The 17,888-nt window shown below is 39.9% G+C and overlaps 2 protein-coding genes across 2 annotated transcripts; one reads left to right on the top strand and one right to left on the bottom strand.

The window, feature by feature from the left end:
* Positions 1–11: 11 nt before the first annotated feature.
* Positions 12–3,658, bottom strand: AIMP2 (aminoacyl tRNA synthetase complex interacting multifunctional protein 2). Its single transcript, XM_084296209.1, has 4 exons — positions 3,505–3,658; positions 1,827–2,033; positions 1,058–1,289; positions 12–531 (listed from the first exon to the last, which is right to left on the bottom strand). The coding sequence occupies exons 1-4, from the start codon at positions 3,619–3,621 to the stop codon at positions 146–148; spliced, it is 942 nt and encodes a 313-aa protein (XP_084152335.1). The 5' UTR covers positions 3,622–3,658; the 3' UTR covers positions 12–145.
* A 310-nt stretch (positions 3,659–3,968) lies between these two features.
* PMS2 (PMS1 homolog 2, mismatch repair system component) lies at positions 3,969–17,743 on the top strand. The gene is made up of 15 exons (XM_084295773.1): positions 3,969–4,014; positions 4,215–4,354; positions 4,864–4,950; positions 5,958–6,060; positions 6,747–6,930; positions 7,441–7,608; positions 10,013–10,110; positions 10,874–10,973; positions 11,255–11,339; positions 11,932–12,084; positions 13,308–14,199; positions 15,058–15,225; positions 15,709–15,809; positions 16,790–16,959; positions 17,331–17,743. The coding sequence occupies exons 1-15, from the start codon at positions 3,992–3,994 to the stop codon at positions 17,472–17,474; spliced, it is 2,616 nt and encodes an 871-aa protein (XP_084151899.1). The 5' UTR covers positions 3,969–3,991; the 3' UTR covers positions 17,475–17,743.
* Positions 17,744–17,888: the final 145 nt, after the last annotated feature.

Below are 17,888 nucleotides of genomic sequence, written 5' to 3' on the forward strand. Positions count from 1 at the left end.
TCACACAAAAGGTCGCTGTAATCTTTTATTGGTTTTAGAGTTCTGTCCAACTGTAGAAATTGAGTAGCTCAGAAAGGACTCAAACCACTACAATAGCCACGAGGTGGAAAAAGATTAAAATTATACCATGATGAAGAGTACAGCTTTACTTTAGTAACTTAATAACAGAGCTGAAAGGTGCTAAGTTTTCACAGGACTTCATCCACTTTTGCACGTTGGCTGGTGCAGCATTTGTACTACCTGTCTGCTGAAGTGCACACCACGCGACAATGTCTGCCACAGTGAGTTCATTTCCCACCAGCCACGGTGTCTTGCCCAGGGCAGCATTCATAGATCGCAAGACTGCTCCTCTCTCTTTACTGCTCCCTTCTTTTAGCTGGAAGATGGCGGTATCAACCCAGCTGTCAATCAGAGTTGAAGTAACTGCATTGTACTTCTGGCCAAAAAGGGAAAAGAGAAATCTAGCAATGTTCCCTTCTCCTTCAATTGGGCACATCGTTTGAATGCTAAACTTCATCTGAGGCTTTGGAACTGAAATCGAGAAAAGAAAAGTGATTACCGCACGGTAGAGAAGCTAAATAAACTGGTAATTCAAAATTTATTTCATTTGTGATGCCAGCCCACTGTTAACTTTATGACCAACTTTCAGTTTTCTTAGTCTAAATACTAAAGCTAATGCAAGAACCTAGCATAAAATAAAAGAAAGGCTCACATTGCAAACTTCAGTCCAAAGTCTCTCACCTAATTTATATTCCAATAAATTACTTGTAGAAACTGTACCCACAGGATTTTTGCATAGAGGTGTTTTTCAAATAACCACCTGTTAAATGCCATTTGTATTTTAATAGCAGTAATTCAGTTTTCCTGCTCTGTTCCCATTACTACATACAGCTATGAAATTTCAAGTCCATACTTACAAGAAGAGCAAAAAAAAATGTTGCCTGCAATAGTGTCTATCACGTGTCAGCAAAAAGACAGCAAAGCATCTGTTTTATAGCCCAAGTTTCATTTTCTGACCTATTATTAAGTATTCACCTGCAAGATAACTTATTCTTACCATCCTTCCAGATGAGAGTAAAGCCCAACTGATACTCATGGCGTGGCTGCTTCTTAGTTGGCTCTCCAAAGCATTTCAAGAGACTTTCTGGTACACTTTTCACTGATGAATGTGTGTGAACAGCTGATAATATTTTATAGTGCTCACAAAGCAGACTGTGTAGTACTAATAACGACAATGGAGGTAGAGAAGGATTTGCATTGATTACAATATCTTTCAGGGCACCGTAATCCTGAATGGAAAGCAAAAAAATAAATCAGCAGATAAGATATTTTCCCAATAAGACTTTGAAGTGCTGTTTTTTTTTTTCATTTGACACCAGAATGTACAAAGCCATGCACATGTGTCTAAAACTCTATGGATATTCAAACAATTCAAGTTTGCACATTTAAGGTTTACTTAAAAGAATTAAACATCTTTCTTCTTCAATAATAAAACAGTTTACAAACATGATCACAATAAACTCTAGTCCAACCTGAAGTCAAAAGTTCCAGTTAGTAACAAAGAAACAACCAACTGTTGTGATTTCCACATTAGCCATTCCATCTTGGGTTGGTATCAAAATGAGAATATATATGGTTTAATGTTTATAAAGACTTAGCTTTAATTTGTATGCCCAAAATAAATTGGTAGTTGTAGGTTATTCCTAAGAATGTAATGTCTTGTAAATTGAGTTCTGAGTGTTTCAAGTTTCAACGCCTCCCTGACACCCCTGAGGAGCTGAGGGCAAAGAAAATATCCATCCTTGTATATACTGAATGGAACTTACCTTTCCGAGCATCAAATCTAAATCTGCTCCATTTGTTGTCAAAGTAGAACATTCATCAGTTTGAATTACGTTAGTTACATCAAAGTCAGCATCAGGAGTTTGTATCATCTTTGAGAGACCATCGACGGCACTCTTCAGCTCATATAAGCGTTTGAGAATCTCCTCCTGGCGGGACTCAAGCGCTTGAAGCGATGGGTCAACCTCTTCCTACAACAGGGAAAAAAGAAAATAACAGAAGTGTTCAATCAGCTCAAAGTCTAAATAGTTCACAGCTTACTTGACAGATTCTGAAAGACTTTGAACACGTTATTCAAATCATAACCCTACATCATGGCATATTAAGGTCCTCTGTCTACCTCTCCAATCTGTATGGATGTGGTGAAACAGGTTATATCTTCTTTAAACAAATTGGTGAAATCTGTTTGTCTAAAGCTGCAGCTTTAGATGGGTGGTACCTTGTATGAGATTGCTCTTTGTTTCAGAGAACACGAACTTATGAGAAAAAAAAAAAAAAAAAAAAAATCAAAACCCCAAACCCATGGATTTTGTGATATGCTAATCCCAGTGGATTTTTCTGTTATCTCAGTTTCCGCCTAGAAGTCTCCCATCTTACAATGTGACCTCTTTAAAAGACGAAGAATACATTTCCATGGGAGGCTTTAAATTTACAGCCTTACATCAATGTTAAGAAAAATCTGTATGTAGGTAGTCAATTTCTAAGCCTCCTGAACACAGCCATTAAAGAAACCCAACCTATCGACCGGACTTCATCTTTCCGGCTAATGGATAAAGAGATAAGCAAGGTATCTAAGCGGGATCACGCCACCAGCTTACACACCATTCTCATAGAGAATATGCTGAGACACTTCTTTAAGCGAATGGGTTTTGGCAAGCACACAATTATACAAGATAAACCCCAGTGTTGGAGGAGGCTGGTGGTTAGCCCGTGGCTGTTGCAGTGCTAAGCGTGCTACTGAGGGTTCCTGTTAAGATCTGCCCCCCGAGCTTAATCCTCTTCAGGGCTCCCCATGGCGAGCCGCATGCTCTGAACACGGCGCTGCCGGGCTGAGCCGGGCCGTGGGTGCTGGGGAATTCACGGGGCTGCTGACAGAGCTGAGGGGATGGAGCCAGGCAGACTCACGATGCACTTGGCGTTTCACTGCAACCGCTCAGCCCTTAAAGGAGGCTTATAAAAAAAGACGGAGAACAACTCCTTGCTCAATCAGATACCGACAGGACGAGGGGGAACGGCTTTAAACTAAACGAGGGGAGAGGCAGATTCGAGGTTAGGAGGCAATTCCTCCCTCAGAGGGCGACGAGGCCCCGGCACAGGCTGCCCAGAGAGGCTGCGGCGGCCCCATCCCCGGGGCGGGTCCGGGCCAGGCCGGGCGCTGCCTCGGCCCCTCCCAAGGCTCCGCGCCTCGGCTGCCGGAGGGACGGGCACCACACAGGGGCCTCGGCCCCGCCCGGCCGCTTAGAACCGGCCCGACCAGCCCCAGAGAAAAGAATTTAAAAAACAAAAGGAAAGAAAGAGAGCCTAAAAAAGAGAGAACGACCCCCAAAAGCGAGAAAGACCCCAAAATGAGAGCCGGAGCCGAGGCGCAGCCCGCGAGAGCCCCGCGGGGCCGCGCCCGAGCCGCGCGTGAGGGGAGCCGTGTGGCGGCGGGGCCGCTCCTACCTGCGGGGGCGGCGCGGCGCGGTGCAGGCAGGGCAGGCGGTACATGCAGCTCGGCAGCTGCTCGGCCCGCAGCACGCCCGGCGCCCCGTGCAGCGGCTTCACCTTGTACATCGGCATGGCGCCCCCGCTCCGCGCAGCGCCGCGCCGCGCCGCACCGCCCCCCCGCCGCGCCCATTGGGCAGGGCTCCGTACTGACGGGCCCGCCGCCCAATGAGAGCCGGAGGACGCCGCGCGGGTGCCTCTCGCCTTCTTCCTATTGGTCGGAGGGAGGGGGGAGCTACTGAGTCAGTCAGCGTGTCGCCGCGGGGAGAACGGCGCGGGGTGCGATTGGGCAGTTCTGTCGGCCAATTGCTGGCGAGGAAGGGGGGAAGAGGGGATGGGGATTGGTGGGCGCTTTTCTCCGGTGGCCAATGGCGGGAGCCGGAGGGGGCGGGGCTTCCTGAGGCGAGCGGGGCCGTGGAGGAGGCGGGCGGCTGAGGGGGGCGCGATGGAGGCGGCGGCGGAGCCCAGGTGAGGGAACGGGAACGGGAACGGGAACGGGGCCCGGGCCCCTTTGGCCTCCGTGTGCCCGGAGATGCCGGGGGCCTCCCCCTGCCCCTCCCCGTGCCGGGCCCCGCAGCGGTCGCGTCTTGCTGGGCCCGCCCCGCCCGGGTCCCGCCGTTCCCCCCAGAGGCCGCCCCGCGCCCCCCATCCCTTCTCTCTGTTTGCAGCCCGGAGCCCGCCAAGGCCATCAGGGCCATCGACAGCAGGTCCGTGCATCGCATCTGCTCCGGGCAGGTCGTCCTGAGCCTCGGCACCGCCGTCAAGGAGCTGGTGGAGAACAGCCTGGACGCGGGAGCCACCAACATCGGTAAGGAGCCTGTTAGCGCTCCCCGAACCGCCCCGAGGCTGGGGATGTGCCTGTTTCCTCGCTGCGGGGTGCACATCAGAGTGCGTTGGCAGCGATTTTACCACTCGTATCCACGAAGCGTTTGGGTTCCTGGGCACCAGATGAGCTCGTGCAGGCTCAGTTTATCTGCGTTTCTTCATCGGCAGCCTGCTCTGCTCCTAAATTGCTGTGGTGATTTGGCTCTGCTGCCTCAAGCTCGCAGACCTTTAAGGCAGGAGTGCAGTTAACAGAACTGCCAGGCTAAGAGCTGTTACAATGGGGAAAACTTCCTCACAGGCCAAAGCATGACCCGAAAGTACAAGCAGGCTTGCATTAGGTTGTCTGGGTTTTGACAGATATGAGAAATTTTTGTTTTCGTTAAAACTGTATGGAAAACAGTTGCATGGTAAATCTCTTCAAAGTACAGAATTAATGCTGAATGTTGCCTATTAGCATGCAGAGTTAAAAGACTTTATTTGTCAAATTTGTAGATATAAAACTGAAGGATCATGGGACAGAACTGATAGAGGTTTCAGATAATGGAGGTGGAGTGGAAGAAGAAAACTTTGAAGGCTTGAGTAAGTTTAACCTGGACACGTTGAAAATATATTTTCAGTATAATTACTACTATGTTGTGTTGTTGTTTTTTACAAATTTTCTATATCTGCTTATTTTTAATGAGTACTTGGCATTTACATAACACTTGCATGACTTGCAGTGACTTGAGCAAAACTAGAATGAACTTCCTAAGTGCTGTTGTGGTTATAGTTCTTGTAGCTCAGAAGTAGACTTTGATTTGATTGCTTGTTTAAGTGGAACATAGAACAGATGTAATTATAGAGGAGAATGCCCCAGAACTGTTCATGTAGATTTATTCATGTTGAGTCATCAGTCACTGCTGAAGGAGGCAAACTTTGTGAGAGTGACTGCTTTTGAGAAATGAATTACAAACTGGAGTATTTGCAGACCATGAACTGACATCACATGCTTGACTGTCAAATTTTCCATTTGCTATTTTTAAGTAATGCAGAATGATGGCAGCCCCGATACTGTCTGATAAATGTAACTAGCCATTGCAATGGAAATACTCATATTTCCTCTTTCCTGTAATGTTCAGGAGCACTGTCAGGAGCTAAGGTTGTTACCTGGTGACTAGAGCTGTGCTGGTCGTGTAGAGTGAGTCCTTCCCAGCTGTGGTCACGGTGCACAGGCTTATCCCTGCCTGCTGTATACAGTTACACAGCATGGCTCTGCAGTTGATTTTTTTTTGCATGGCAGCATCTGTGACAGGTACAACAGTGGCAGAAGCAGTTACTGCATGCTGCTATGAAGCATCTTGTGATGCACGTGCCAATAATGCTGTGTGAGTTTGAGGTGTAAGTATGTACTAACAGGTATATCTGAGGGTTTTAGAGAGATCTTGTATAGCAGAAACATTGCATATTTAATTATTTTGCCTCTGATTATTATCTAAATAACGAATAATACAAAAGTCTTCTTTGCTTCTTGATATGCATGCAAAGCCTACTTGCATATACCACTGTCACTTTGAAGTGAAATATATATTTTAAATATCTCTTTCCAGCTCTGAAACATTACACATCAAAGATACAAGATTTTTCTGATCTAGTACATGTCGAAACATTTGGGTTTCGAGGTGAAGCTCTCAGTTCACTGTGTGCATTAAGGTATTAACGTTAACCTTCTTACTAGTAGAAAGTTACTATACTCAAAAAAAGACTGAAGCCAACTTTTCAGCTTAACGTTATTGATAAATTGAGGCTTTGGAATTTGCAGTTACTTGAGGTAAGCTCCATTCTGAGTAGTAGGTTGCACAACATCCTGAGGTTATTTCCATCCAAAATTATTCTAAGATTCTAAGCTTTTGAATGGTCCTTTTATGTACAAAATTTAGCGTTACTTCAGTATGCAAGTCTCTGCAGGATGGAATTGTGCATTTGCAGAAGTCTTTGATAACCTGATGTTATACCTAAGTGCTGCAATTGCTAGACTGCAATTACTGCAATTCATTAAAACTGCATTTAAACTCCTCCAAGAGAAACTGTGTTTCAAATAGCACAGCTTTTTTTGCAACAAGAATATTCTGCTGTTGTGTGTTAGTATGACAAGTGTAGTGTCCTACCAAACCAGATTTTAACTTTGCATTTTATATGAGAAGAATGAAAAGGATAAAAATGTTTGTGTTGTAGCTAGCAAAATGTTATACTACTATTCAGTTTTATTTTAAGTTGGTTGTGGTGAAAACTATAATTAAAAATACATGAATGCTTTCTGTGCCTGACTAGGTTGTAAGGAATGGTTAAGAAAAGGTAATGCTCAGTCAGTAATTCTGTTGCCTTCTTCCCTCCATCAGTGATGTTACCATTTTTACCTGCCATAAATCTGCAAAGGTTGGGACTCGTTTGGTATTTGATCACAATGGTAAAATTACTCAGAAAACTCCTTATCCACGACAACAAGGAACAACTGTTAACATACAGCAGTTGTTTTATACTCTGCCAGTACGACATAAAGAATTTCAAAGAAACATTAAAAAGGTAGGTTAAATCAGAAATTATTAATTTAAGACTGGCTTACCTCAATTTTTTTCACTGCTGAATAATGTTCAGTTCTGACATTGTCAGACTCTTTCACGTCTGTCTTACGTCTTCATATAATAAGCAGTGTGCCCATATGCACACTTCCGAATTACAATGAATAGTTTTAGAGGCGCAATCTCAAATTTTCATATGTTGAAAAGAAACAACAACATCACTTTTGTGTATTTTAAAATCAGGGAATGCTGTGTTAAAAATGACTGAATATCAATCTTGTAAATATGACATGGATTAATAAAAAATATGACTATTTGCACACATCTATTTTTCATATATGTGTATATATATATATATACACCTACATTTAGCTTGTAACAATTAGAAAAAATCTGACACTCCCCCTTTTGAACACAATAAAGTCTCTGTTGCATGCAAATATTGAAAATGTTGTACAATTTTGTTTTAAAAAGACATTTTGTATAAGTGTGAACTTTCTCTTTTCTTTAATAGGAATATGCAAAAATGGTCCAGATATTGCAAGCATACTGTATTATTTCAAAAGGAGTGCGGATTAATTGCACTAATCAGGTTGGCCAAGGGAAAAAAAGCTCTGTGGTATCCACTACTGGAAGTCCTAGTTTAAAGGAAAACATTGGAGCAGTATTTGGGCAAAAACAGGTATTACATTACCTCCCTTTTCAGTAGCATGTAGTTGGAGAGATGTAGTTTTAACGCCTTATTAAAATAGAGGGGCTGCAGGAAACCTTTAAAAATACACAAGGATGGAGCTTGTGTTGACTTCTAGCACACCCTACAGGTTGAAGAAGGGGAAACAATGCAGCCTTTATGGTTCATCTGGAGTTCCTAAATCGGAGAGGAACTGTTTTGATGGATGAGATGATTTAGGAGGTAGGGTTAATGCTTAATATCTCTGAAGCCAGTTTTATGAGTTGTTCTGACAGAAAGCCTTTGAAGGTGTGTGATTTGTGCTTTCAAAAAACATTATGGACATCAAAGTCTGTTGCAAGAGCAAGCAATTAAAAAAATAATCCTAAAAATAGTTGTGATGTGACAGTCTTAACTGGGAAATAGAAAATTGAGGCAACGCCTGCCTCATTAACCTTTAAATGGATGTTGCAGTCAGCCCCTGTAGAAGTGTGGACTCTGATGCTTTCTAAATAATAGCTATAAAAATAATTATTAGCATCTAGTAGGAAGCAAAAAGGAAAGAAACTCAAAGCACCCTTTCTAGAACCATACTCTACAACTACCAGGAATACTGAGTGCTTGATAGCTGCCTTCTGCTTGTTAAGCCCTTCTACCCTTCAGAGTGTTCTTGCAGTTTTCACAGCCTGTTCATGCTGTAGCTGAAAGACTAGACAGAAGATGTAACTTTGTCTTGCCAGATAGCAACAAGTGTAGATGAAAATTCAGTGTTACCTGAGTAGAACATATCGATTATAACTTGGTTAGGTAATATCAAAATATCCAAAAATATTTTACTGCTCCTTGTGCAGTAAAAGGGGATGGGGCATCCACAGCTTCTCTGGGCAGCCTGTTCTAGTTAGTGCCTTACCATCCTCATAGTAAATAACTTCTTAATGTCTAATCTAAATCTATCCTTAAACGTAGCGATACCTTCAGCACTTAGCAGTGTTAGTGCCTTCTGCTAGGCTAGATTTGGGTTTTGGGTAGTTTGAATGAGTCAACTTGAAAAGAAATACCCTTTTATCAAATGGAGTTTAAGGTTAATAAATAGTAATAGAAGAAAATTACCCATATGGTGGACCAAGGGAAACCAGCTGATGTGATTTTTTTGGACTTCAGCAAGGCTTTTGACACGGTTTCCCATAGGATCCTACTGGACAAAATGTCCACCATACAGCTAAATAAAAACATCATATGATGGGTGAGCAATTGGCTAACGGGCAGGGCCCAAAGGGTTATGGTAAATGGGGCTGCGTCAGGCTGGCGGGCGGTCACCAGTGGGGTCCCTCAAGGCTCCATTTTAGGGCCGGTACTTTTCAATATTTTTATAAATGATCTGGATGTAGGAATAGAGGGTATTTTGAGCAAGTTTGCTGATGACACCAAACTTGGAGGAGTTGTGGACTCAAATGAGGGCGTAAAGGCCTTACAGAGGGATCTGGATAGGTTGGAGAGCTGGGCGATCACCAACCGCATGAAGTTCAATAAGAGCAAGTGCCGGGTCCTGCACCTGGGACGGGGAAACCCTGGCTGCACGTACAGACTGGGCGATGAGACGCTGGAGAGCAGCCTAGAAGAGAGGGATCTGGGGGTCATGGTAGACAGCAAGTTGAATATGAGCCAGCAGTGTGCCCTGGCAGCCAGGAGGGCCAACCGTGTCCTGGGGTGCATCAAGCACGGCATCGCTAGTAGGTCAAGGGAGGTGATTGTCCTGCTCTACTCTGCGCTGGTGCGGCCTCACCTCGAGTACTGTGTGCAGTTCTGGGCACCACAGTATAAAAAGGACATGAAACTGTTGGAAAGTGTCCAGAGGAGGGCTACGAAGATGGTGAAAGGCCTTGAGGGGAAGACGTACGAAGAACGGCTGAGGTCACTGGGCCTGTTCAGCCTGGAGAAGAGGAGGCTGAGGGGAGACCTCATCACAGTCTACAACTTCCTCGTAAGGGGGTGTCGAGAGGCAGGAGACCTTTTCTCCATTAACACTAGTGACAGGACCCACGGGAACGGGGTTAAGCTGAGGCAGGGGAAATTTAGGCTGGACGTCAGGAGGGGGTTCTTCACAGAGAGGGTGGTTGCACACTGGAACAGGCTCCCCACGGAAGTGGTCACTGCACCGAGCCTGTCTGAATTTAAGAAGAGATTGGACTGTGAACTTAGGCACATGGTCTGAACTTTTGGGTAGACCTGTGCGGTGTCAAGAGTTGGACTTGATGATCCTTAAGGGTCCCTTCCAACTCAGGATATTCTATTCTATTCTATTCTATTCTATTCTATTCTATTCTATTCTATTCTATTCTATTCTATTCTATTCTATTCTATTCTATTCTATTCTATTCTATTCTATTCTAAAATTGACTCTTTTTTTTTTTTTTAGTTGCAGAGCCTCATCCCTTTTGTTCAGCTACCTCCTAATGAAGCTGTTTGTGAAGAATATGGACTTAACGCTACTGACATGCCACAAAATCTTTATAGGTAATTATAGAAGTACAAAACAGTGTTGCCAGTGGCATTTTAGCATAATCCTAAATTAAAATAAAAATGCAATTAACAGTACTAAAAATAACTAAGAACAGCATATTAGGTATTAGTATACAGTTTGGGAAACAACATCCCTTGATTAAAAAAGATGACTCAGGACAGGACTAAGATGTTGGCAGTCAGATGAGAGGGAATAACTGAACTGCTATTCCTTGTGACCCATCTAGTTTTATATTACTGTAATCTTCTGTTGAATGTCATCCATGAAGGTGCTCTGAGTAATTGCATGCCTGAGTTGTATCCATGGTTTACACCTGTATTTCTTCAGTAATGTTACTGAGAAATGGTATGAAATGAATGTGAATCAGTTTGTGTAAGTAAATTACCCTTTACTTAAAGTGTTTTTTTCCCCCTCACTATAGGTGAGGTTGACAAATAGATGCATCAATATCTGACCAATGCCAGTTCACAATTGACCTCTCCTGCTGTCAGAGCAAAAAAAATGACAAATGCCACTTTTTTTAAATCAGTCGATAATTTTTTCAAACGTCTGACGACTTTTTAGAGCTGAATGTCAAGCATTTGTTAGATAAGGAACTGGGAGAGGAAAACAAGTATGCATACTTGCTGATGCTGTGTAGTAGGGTTTCTTTTAGCAGTTTAAAAAGTACTTTTCCCTGAAATATGCTCTGACTCAGAAAAATTTCTTTTGTTTTCCTCCTCCATTTTACCTTACTGTTATTTTCTTATTCAACAGTATTACAGGCTTCATTTCTCGTTGTGATCATGGTGTTGGAAGGAGCGCAACAGACAGGCAATTTTTCTTTATCAACCAACGTCCATGTGATCCAGCAAAGGTGAATTGTTTTTTTGTGTTTCCTAACAATGGCAACACTAACTTGTTTTTTATCCTCTGAAAATCACTTCATTGATTAGTAGCTGATATACCTATTTGTGGCTTGACGCTGCAAATTCCTGTCTTGAGTTAATGTCTTCATTTGGTCCATTTACGTGAACAAAAGCTTAATTGTATGAGATAAGGTATACAGCATTTGTTGTTTTGTGGGGGGTTAAATAGCATTCTGGTTTGAAAGACAAGATAATAGTACTAGTTTTAATCGATTTTCCACCTCTGCAGGTTGTCAAGGTTGTGAATGAAGTTTATCACTTGTACAATAAACACCAGTATCCTTTTGTTGTCCTTAACATTTCTGTGGATTCTGGTGAGTTATGAATAATTTTCAGTAACTTCTGTAAAGGCTAAAACTTCATTGAGGAATAAATCGTACTTATTTAAATAATATAATAGTTATTAAGAAAACAGTCCCTGGGGGTGTTTAAGGAAAGGTTGGGGGCCCATTAGGGACACGGTTTAGTGGATGACGGTGGTGGTAGGGGGATGGTTGGACCAGATGAACTTGGAGGGCTTTTCCAACCTTAACTTTATGCAGTGATACAATTAAATGATTTTTTTGATCTACATTTGGTGAGGATGGAGTCTAGCTGTGGTTCTACTTTTTCTCTACAGTCTCTACTTGACTCTGAAGTACCTTCTTAATGAATGAGAAAAATGCTATCTTGTATTTAAGCTAACCACAAGATCATCATATTACTGCACAGAATTAGCTTCTGTTTTGTTTGCTAGAATGGTAAAAAAGTTTAATCTGCAGATATACTTTGAATGTTAACCGTGGTTTTGTTTTCAATCCTGTGAAATAAAAATGGAGGGCAAAACTGCAGGGAACTTTGAACAAAGGGTGGAAGAAATACTTATTTTTCCATGTATAATATGGTTGTCTTTCTTTTGATTTTTAGAATGTGTTGACATCAATGTAACTCCAGACAAAAGGCAAATTTTACTTCAGGAGGAAAAACTTTTATTAGCAATTTTAAAAACTTCTCTGATGGAGATGTTTGGTAGTGACCTTAACAAGCTGAACGTCAATCAGAAACTTCTGGACATTACAGGTGGGACACAATATGTGAAAGTTTTATGTATAATATATGGTAGAGAGTTGAAAAATGTGCTTTAAGCCCAAGGAAGAAATTACAAAAGTTTCTGTTTTTTAATTAACACGCCTTTCAGGGCAGATTTTTTCATGTGTTGCTTACACTGAAATATTATATAATAAAGGAAGACTGAAAGTTATTAATACAGTATGATTTTTAGTCACCTGTATAGGGAAAAGATTAACACAAAATTAATTGATGTCTGAAAGAATTTTCACAAAATACTGGGAAGAGTTCTGTGTTCTTCCCAGAAGAAGAGAGAAAGAATGTATATTTATTTTTCATTGTTGCTATTTATTTATTTTTTAACCCATGGAAGTATATGAAACATCATATCTGATTTGTTTGGGCTGTTCTTTTTAAAAAGAGAATACTTTTTATACCTGTCATGGACGATATCAGGATGCTTACTGCGAGCTTATGATCTAACTAAAAAGGCTAGGTGAAGATTATTGGACAGAATCATCGTTTATGTAAATGTGCTTCTGAAAAAATGGTTAAAGTCTTAAAAACTGAAATCTGAGTACTTAGTTCTTTTACATTAACCACAGAAATCACTGTTTCTCCCGTCACTGTAAACTTTCAGGGTTGCTTTTCAATGTTGACAGGAGCTTTTCTTCCTCTCCCATTTCAATAAAAACCCTTCTAATTTCCTTTTTTATGTATTGGATCAGTTGCAGACAGAGTATTATTTATTTTAGGTTCATCTCTAGTAAAATACATGTTGGACCAACAATCTGAAAGATTTAAGTCCTCTAATTATCTGTGAATCACATGTACTAGAGGTATTTGTTGTGCCAGCTCCTTAATTCCTCACCCACAGACTTCTGTAGTGACCATTGGTGTGGAAGAGCAATTCACTTTTGTCATTCAGTCATTTAAACTCTTGATAATATAAATAAGAGCGCTGATTGGACTGATTGTGGTTGCAGTTTAAAAAGATACTATAAATTCATTCATACTAAGTTTCTTAAAGATGTAGCTGCCTGTCCATTGGATAGTAATACATTTCAGCTCGTACTCAGTCATGGTCTGAAAGTGAAGGGCTCCTTTGAGGAGCTTGTTAGTTTTCTACTTCTTCCTTCACTCCTTTTACTGAAGCACGTGATTCCCTGTATGTTTCAACTTAAGTTATAAGTTAACTTAAAATCTTGAAATACTTTTTATTCTGGTTTTATTAGGCAACTTGAAGAAAACACTTCCTGAAGAAACAGAAAAGCCTCGGGAAGAAATGCTGCTTGATTCTGAGACTGAAAATGCAAGCAGTGGAGGAAAAAGAATGACTCTTGCAAGATTAAGGGAGTCATTCTCTCTCCACCAAACAGAGAGTAATTTTCAAAGCCCTAAAAGGTCAAAACAGCAGCACAGCTCCCCTAGACAACTGTCACTGGATACTGTTTTGAGTACTGTGAAGACTCGAAAGACTGCCTTGAGTGAGGAGTCTGAGAGTTGTCATGAGACGGAATCAAAGATGTCAATTCCAAAAAGATGTTTGAGAAAATTAGAAGACAATACAGATTCTGGATTCTGTAGCACCTCTGAATCAGATGTTGGATATAATACAGCAGAAGCTGGGAGCTGCGTCAATAGTGAAAGTGTAATTATTCCTCCTGAAGAAGAAATCTCTAGCTCGGAAGAACAACTTCAAAATGAGTGTCCTAAAACTGCTGGACATGGTGAGAAATCATTGGAATGTGATGTTCAGGTCTTGGGCAGTAAACTTAAGTTAAATCGCGTGAATGACTGGAATAATCAAAGTAACTTATCTCTGGAAGCGGGTAACTCTTCCCCAAGAGGAAAATGTTTTAAAAGTGAGTCAGGTGACTTCAAGGCAGGTATACATCCTGACGTGAAGAATACTAAAAACTACATGCCGACTGTTGATGTACCGGTGGAAGTTAAAAAGAAAACTGTGCCACTTGAGTTCTCTATGAAGCTTTTAGCGGAAAGGGTAAGAAAGGTAATGCAGCAACAACGGAAAAGTACAGAAACGCAAAATTACAGAAGATTTAGAGCAAAAATTAGTCCTGGAGAAAATAAAGTAGCAGAAGATGAATTAAGAAAAGAGATCAGGTATTTTAACCTTCTTAACATGTACTCATAAATAAACACAATACATTTAAGGAAAAAGATAAACTGTCTTGTGGAGGGAGGTGGAAAGGATGCTTAAATCTACTTTCCAATTTTGGGGATCTCTTATCTAGCTTACGCCATTAAAACATCATTCTTGCAAGAGTGACAGAGGTCTGCAGCTGTTTGAACTAAGTGCAAGCAGAATGTGGAAAAAAAAAACATTAAAAAGGCAACAAACCTCAGATTTGACTTGGCTAAGATTTGTAATTTTCAGAGGAATGTCAAATTTCATAATGTCAAATTTCACACTAAATAGATTCCATAACTCATATTTCTCCCTCATGTGAATTTAAAACTCAGTGATACGTGTCTGTGGAAATAAATTTTGTTCAGATGATCACTGGGGAGTAACAGTGTATGATTTGTAAACTTTGATTTTAAGAAAAAGGTATTAACAAAGCCTTCTTAGAGCAAGAAGGCGGCAAGTGTGTGCTACCTTACTTCAAAACCATGATGCTGCTTTCAGTGCTATTCAATTAGACTATCACCATACTGCATGTTTCTAATTTTATTACTGCTAGTGGCTGTATTTATAATGGGAAGAATGCTGATCAAGTCCTGTTTTAAGGATGGATTGTGCTGTGCCAGGAGTGGCATCATCAGTCAGTGCCAGATTCCAGATCACCATTTTCTTTTTTCTTGTTCATATCCTGCTTAAATTACAATTGTATTTGTATTTGTTTTTGTTTTAAATGTAAAGTATGTTCTGCAGGGGAGATAATGATGTTTTAAAGTTTTATACTAACATGGAAACTGATGTGGTTTGACTTGTAATCTGTTTATATTTTCTATATACAGTAAAGAAATGTTTGCAAAAATGGAGATCATTGGCCAGTTCAATTTAGGGTTTATAATAGCAAAATTGAATTCTGATCTTTTCATAATTGACCAACATGCTACTGATGAGAAATACAACTTTGAGATGTTACAACAACACACAGTGCTTCAAGGTCAGAAGCTGATAGCGTAAGTATTTTCATTGTTTATTCTAACAATTCTAATTTACAAGTTTAATTCAATGTTTTTGAAAGGTATCTATGATTATACTTACGTAGTATTTCACACAATCAAAATACTTACAACAAAAGTTATTTTTACATTCAGTGTTCCAAAGAGTCAACCTTCACATAGAGTTACAATGAAATTCCACAGATAGTCATAGCTATGCAGAAAGTCAGTGGTCAAACAGATTTCATGGCAGGATTACATGTTAATTTGGTAAGCCTGGTCATATAGTGAAGATATGGGAAACAGCTATAGCACCAAGGAGTGCTGCCCAGTTCATTTTACTCTGTTGAGTAACAATTGGAAACGAAGTGTTCTGCTCAGTAGTCAGATTTTTTTACAAAGCAAAATGAAATGTTCTCCCAGAGAGCCCTGTGTTGCTGTCACTACTTTAAGCAGTCTTTACTATGTACCTATGCAATACTGTATTTTTCTCTCTTTCAGGCCTCAAAATCTCAACTTAACTGCTGTAAATGAAACAGTATTGATTGAAAACCTAGAAATATTCAGAAAAAATGGGTTTGATTTTGTGATAAATGAAGATGGTGAGTTTGTGTCAAAATTACTGGAAGTAAGGAAGTTCTATGGCTTCATTCCCATTCTTATCCAAGAATCCCTTTAGGCAGAAACATTAAAATAATGTATTATTGTATAGAGGCTTTTTTTTTAAACAAACAAACAAAAAAATTATCGTTCTGTGGTGGTTTTGCACTATTTAACAGAAGGCTGTAGAATATTTATCTCACCTTTTTTTTTTCAAGTTGCTGTAGACTCTTTGGCATCACTGTTCGGCTTTATGACAGGATGTGTATTTTCTGGATGTGTCACACTAAAATAATTTTGTTTTGTTATTACACTTGTGGGTCCCGGTAAGGTTAGATACAGGCAAATGGTAAATCTAGTAATTTTAAACTATTAGATAGCATTGGTAAATAGTGTTCTTTGGTCTTTATGGCTGTAGCATTAACTTGCTATATATTTCTGATCAAACTGCATAAATTGCAAGCTCCTTATACATGTGTTATCCTTGCTTTACATCTCAGAGCTTTATTGGGAAGGATTGTGAAAGTACTGTATGTTACCACTTTAGTATTTGGGAAGTCACTACAGATTTTTCCATATTCTTCACTTCAGAATCTCCATTTTTTTGCCTGAAATGCTATTAATTATTAATATTTTAGCAACAAACAAAAATCCTTGATTATTTTTTAGTCACATAACCTCAAAACACCTTCATAAATCTCTTTGAAATTGTAGGGTTTGTCAGAAATCAGATCTATCTGATTTTAAGTTTGCAAACAATTTTTGGTTAATGTTCAAAACAAAAGCATGTCTGCTATAGTCATTGCTTTGGTTAGCTAATAAAATCCCATCAAAAGGCTAAATTTAAATTTTGTCATATATGCAGAACACAGTAACATATCAAAGTAGGTTCTCAGTTTTTCTCTCAAGAAAAAATAATGCTTCTTTAATGATAAATTTAAAATAATGGCTGTTTCTTTATTAATTATTGCAAATCTTTCAGCTCCTGTAACTCAGAGAGTGAAGTTAGTATCTTTGCCAACAAGCAAAAATTGGACTTTTGGTCCACAAGACATAGATGAGCTGATCTTCATGTTAAGTGACTGTCCCGGAGTCATGTGTAGACCCTCCAGGGTCAGACAGATGTTTGCTTCTCGAGCTTGCAGAAAATCTGTAAGTATACAGCACTTGATGTTTATTTTCAAGTAAATACAGTATTTTCTGTCGTATCATATGTGGCTGTATCTGCATACGTCTTTCAAGAGAAGTTTATTTACTACTAGGTGTCAGCAGCCAACATCCTTCATTTTATTCCTTGTCTTTGTGTAGTGAAACTTGGGAAGAATCCTGGTAATTCTTTATTCTGGTTCAAACTAATGCAGTGATGAACAACATACTTGTTTCTATTTTGTCTTCTTGTATGTCTTTCCGCTTTTAATGCTTTGCACAGTATTTTACTTGCTGTAGTAGTGGAAGTACTGCTCTTATCTGTATGTCAGTTGTCAATATGGAGTAAGATTTTTTTTTTTTGCATTTACTTTCAGGTGATGATTGGAACTGCACTGAACATACAGGAGATGAGAAAACTGGTCACCCATATGGGTGAGATTGAGCATCCCTGGAACTGCCCCCATGGAAGGCCTACTATGAGACACATAGTCAGTCTAGACTTGATTTCATCAGAGTAACAGTCAGTTTCTGTTTATTAACACTTTCAATTTTAATAACTTGGCAATGTTTCAACCTTTTATCACAGTTCTCTTATTTTGACTAAAAATGATTTTAGCCAGTTTGGAAATTTGAAAATAGCACTTAAAAACATTAATCAGGGTTTCATTATCAACGATATCTACATACTGGAATTCATGTGTAAATAACATCTTTTATTGTGATTTGCCTTCTGTATTACTTTTGTAATCAGGATTTTTTTAAATAAATATTTATATATAAAGAGCAAGAGTGGGTGACCCTCAGTTGTAGCAAATACACTTAAGAATCACTGTAATGTTAATTTAAGTCAAGTAATACCATAAAACATAAAATTATTATATACAGGATGTACAAACAGCTAATTTCAAGAAAATGTAAATGATCTGCAAATG

The sequence above is a fragment of the Netta rufina genome (genome assembly GCF_964035555.1).
Source record: "Netta rufina genome assembly, chromosome: 15".
In the NCBI taxonomy this organism is placed as follows: Eukaryota; Metazoa; Chordata; class Aves; order Anseriformes; family Anatidae; genus Netta; species Netta rufina.

Excerpts from the sequence above, each read along its gene's own strand:
- PMS2 (XM_084295773.1), top strand. The coding sequence starts at position 3,992 with ATGGAGGCGGCGGCGGAGCCCAG. Across the intron at positions 6,931-7,440 it reads TTCAAAGAAACATTAAAAAG|GAATATGCAAAAATGGTCCA; the intron begins GTAGGTTAAATC and ends TTTCTTTAATAG. Across the intron at positions 12,085-13,307 it reads GAAACTTCTGGACATTACAG|GCAACTTGAAGAAAACACTT; the intron begins GTGGGACACAAT and ends TGGTTTTATTAG.
- AIMP2 (XM_084296209.1), bottom strand. The coding sequence starts at position 3,621 with ATGCCGATGTACAAGGTGAAGCCGCTGCACGGGGCGCCGGGCGTGCTG. Across the intron at positions 2,034-3,504 it reads GCGCCGCGCCGCCCCCGCAG|GAAGAGGTTGACCCATCGCT; the intron begins GTAGGAGCGGCC and ends TCCCTGTTGTAG. Across the intron at positions 1,290-1,826 it reads TAGATTTGATGCTCGGAAAG|GATTACGGTGCCCTGAAAGA; the intron begins GTAAGTTCCATT and ends CTTTCCATTCAG.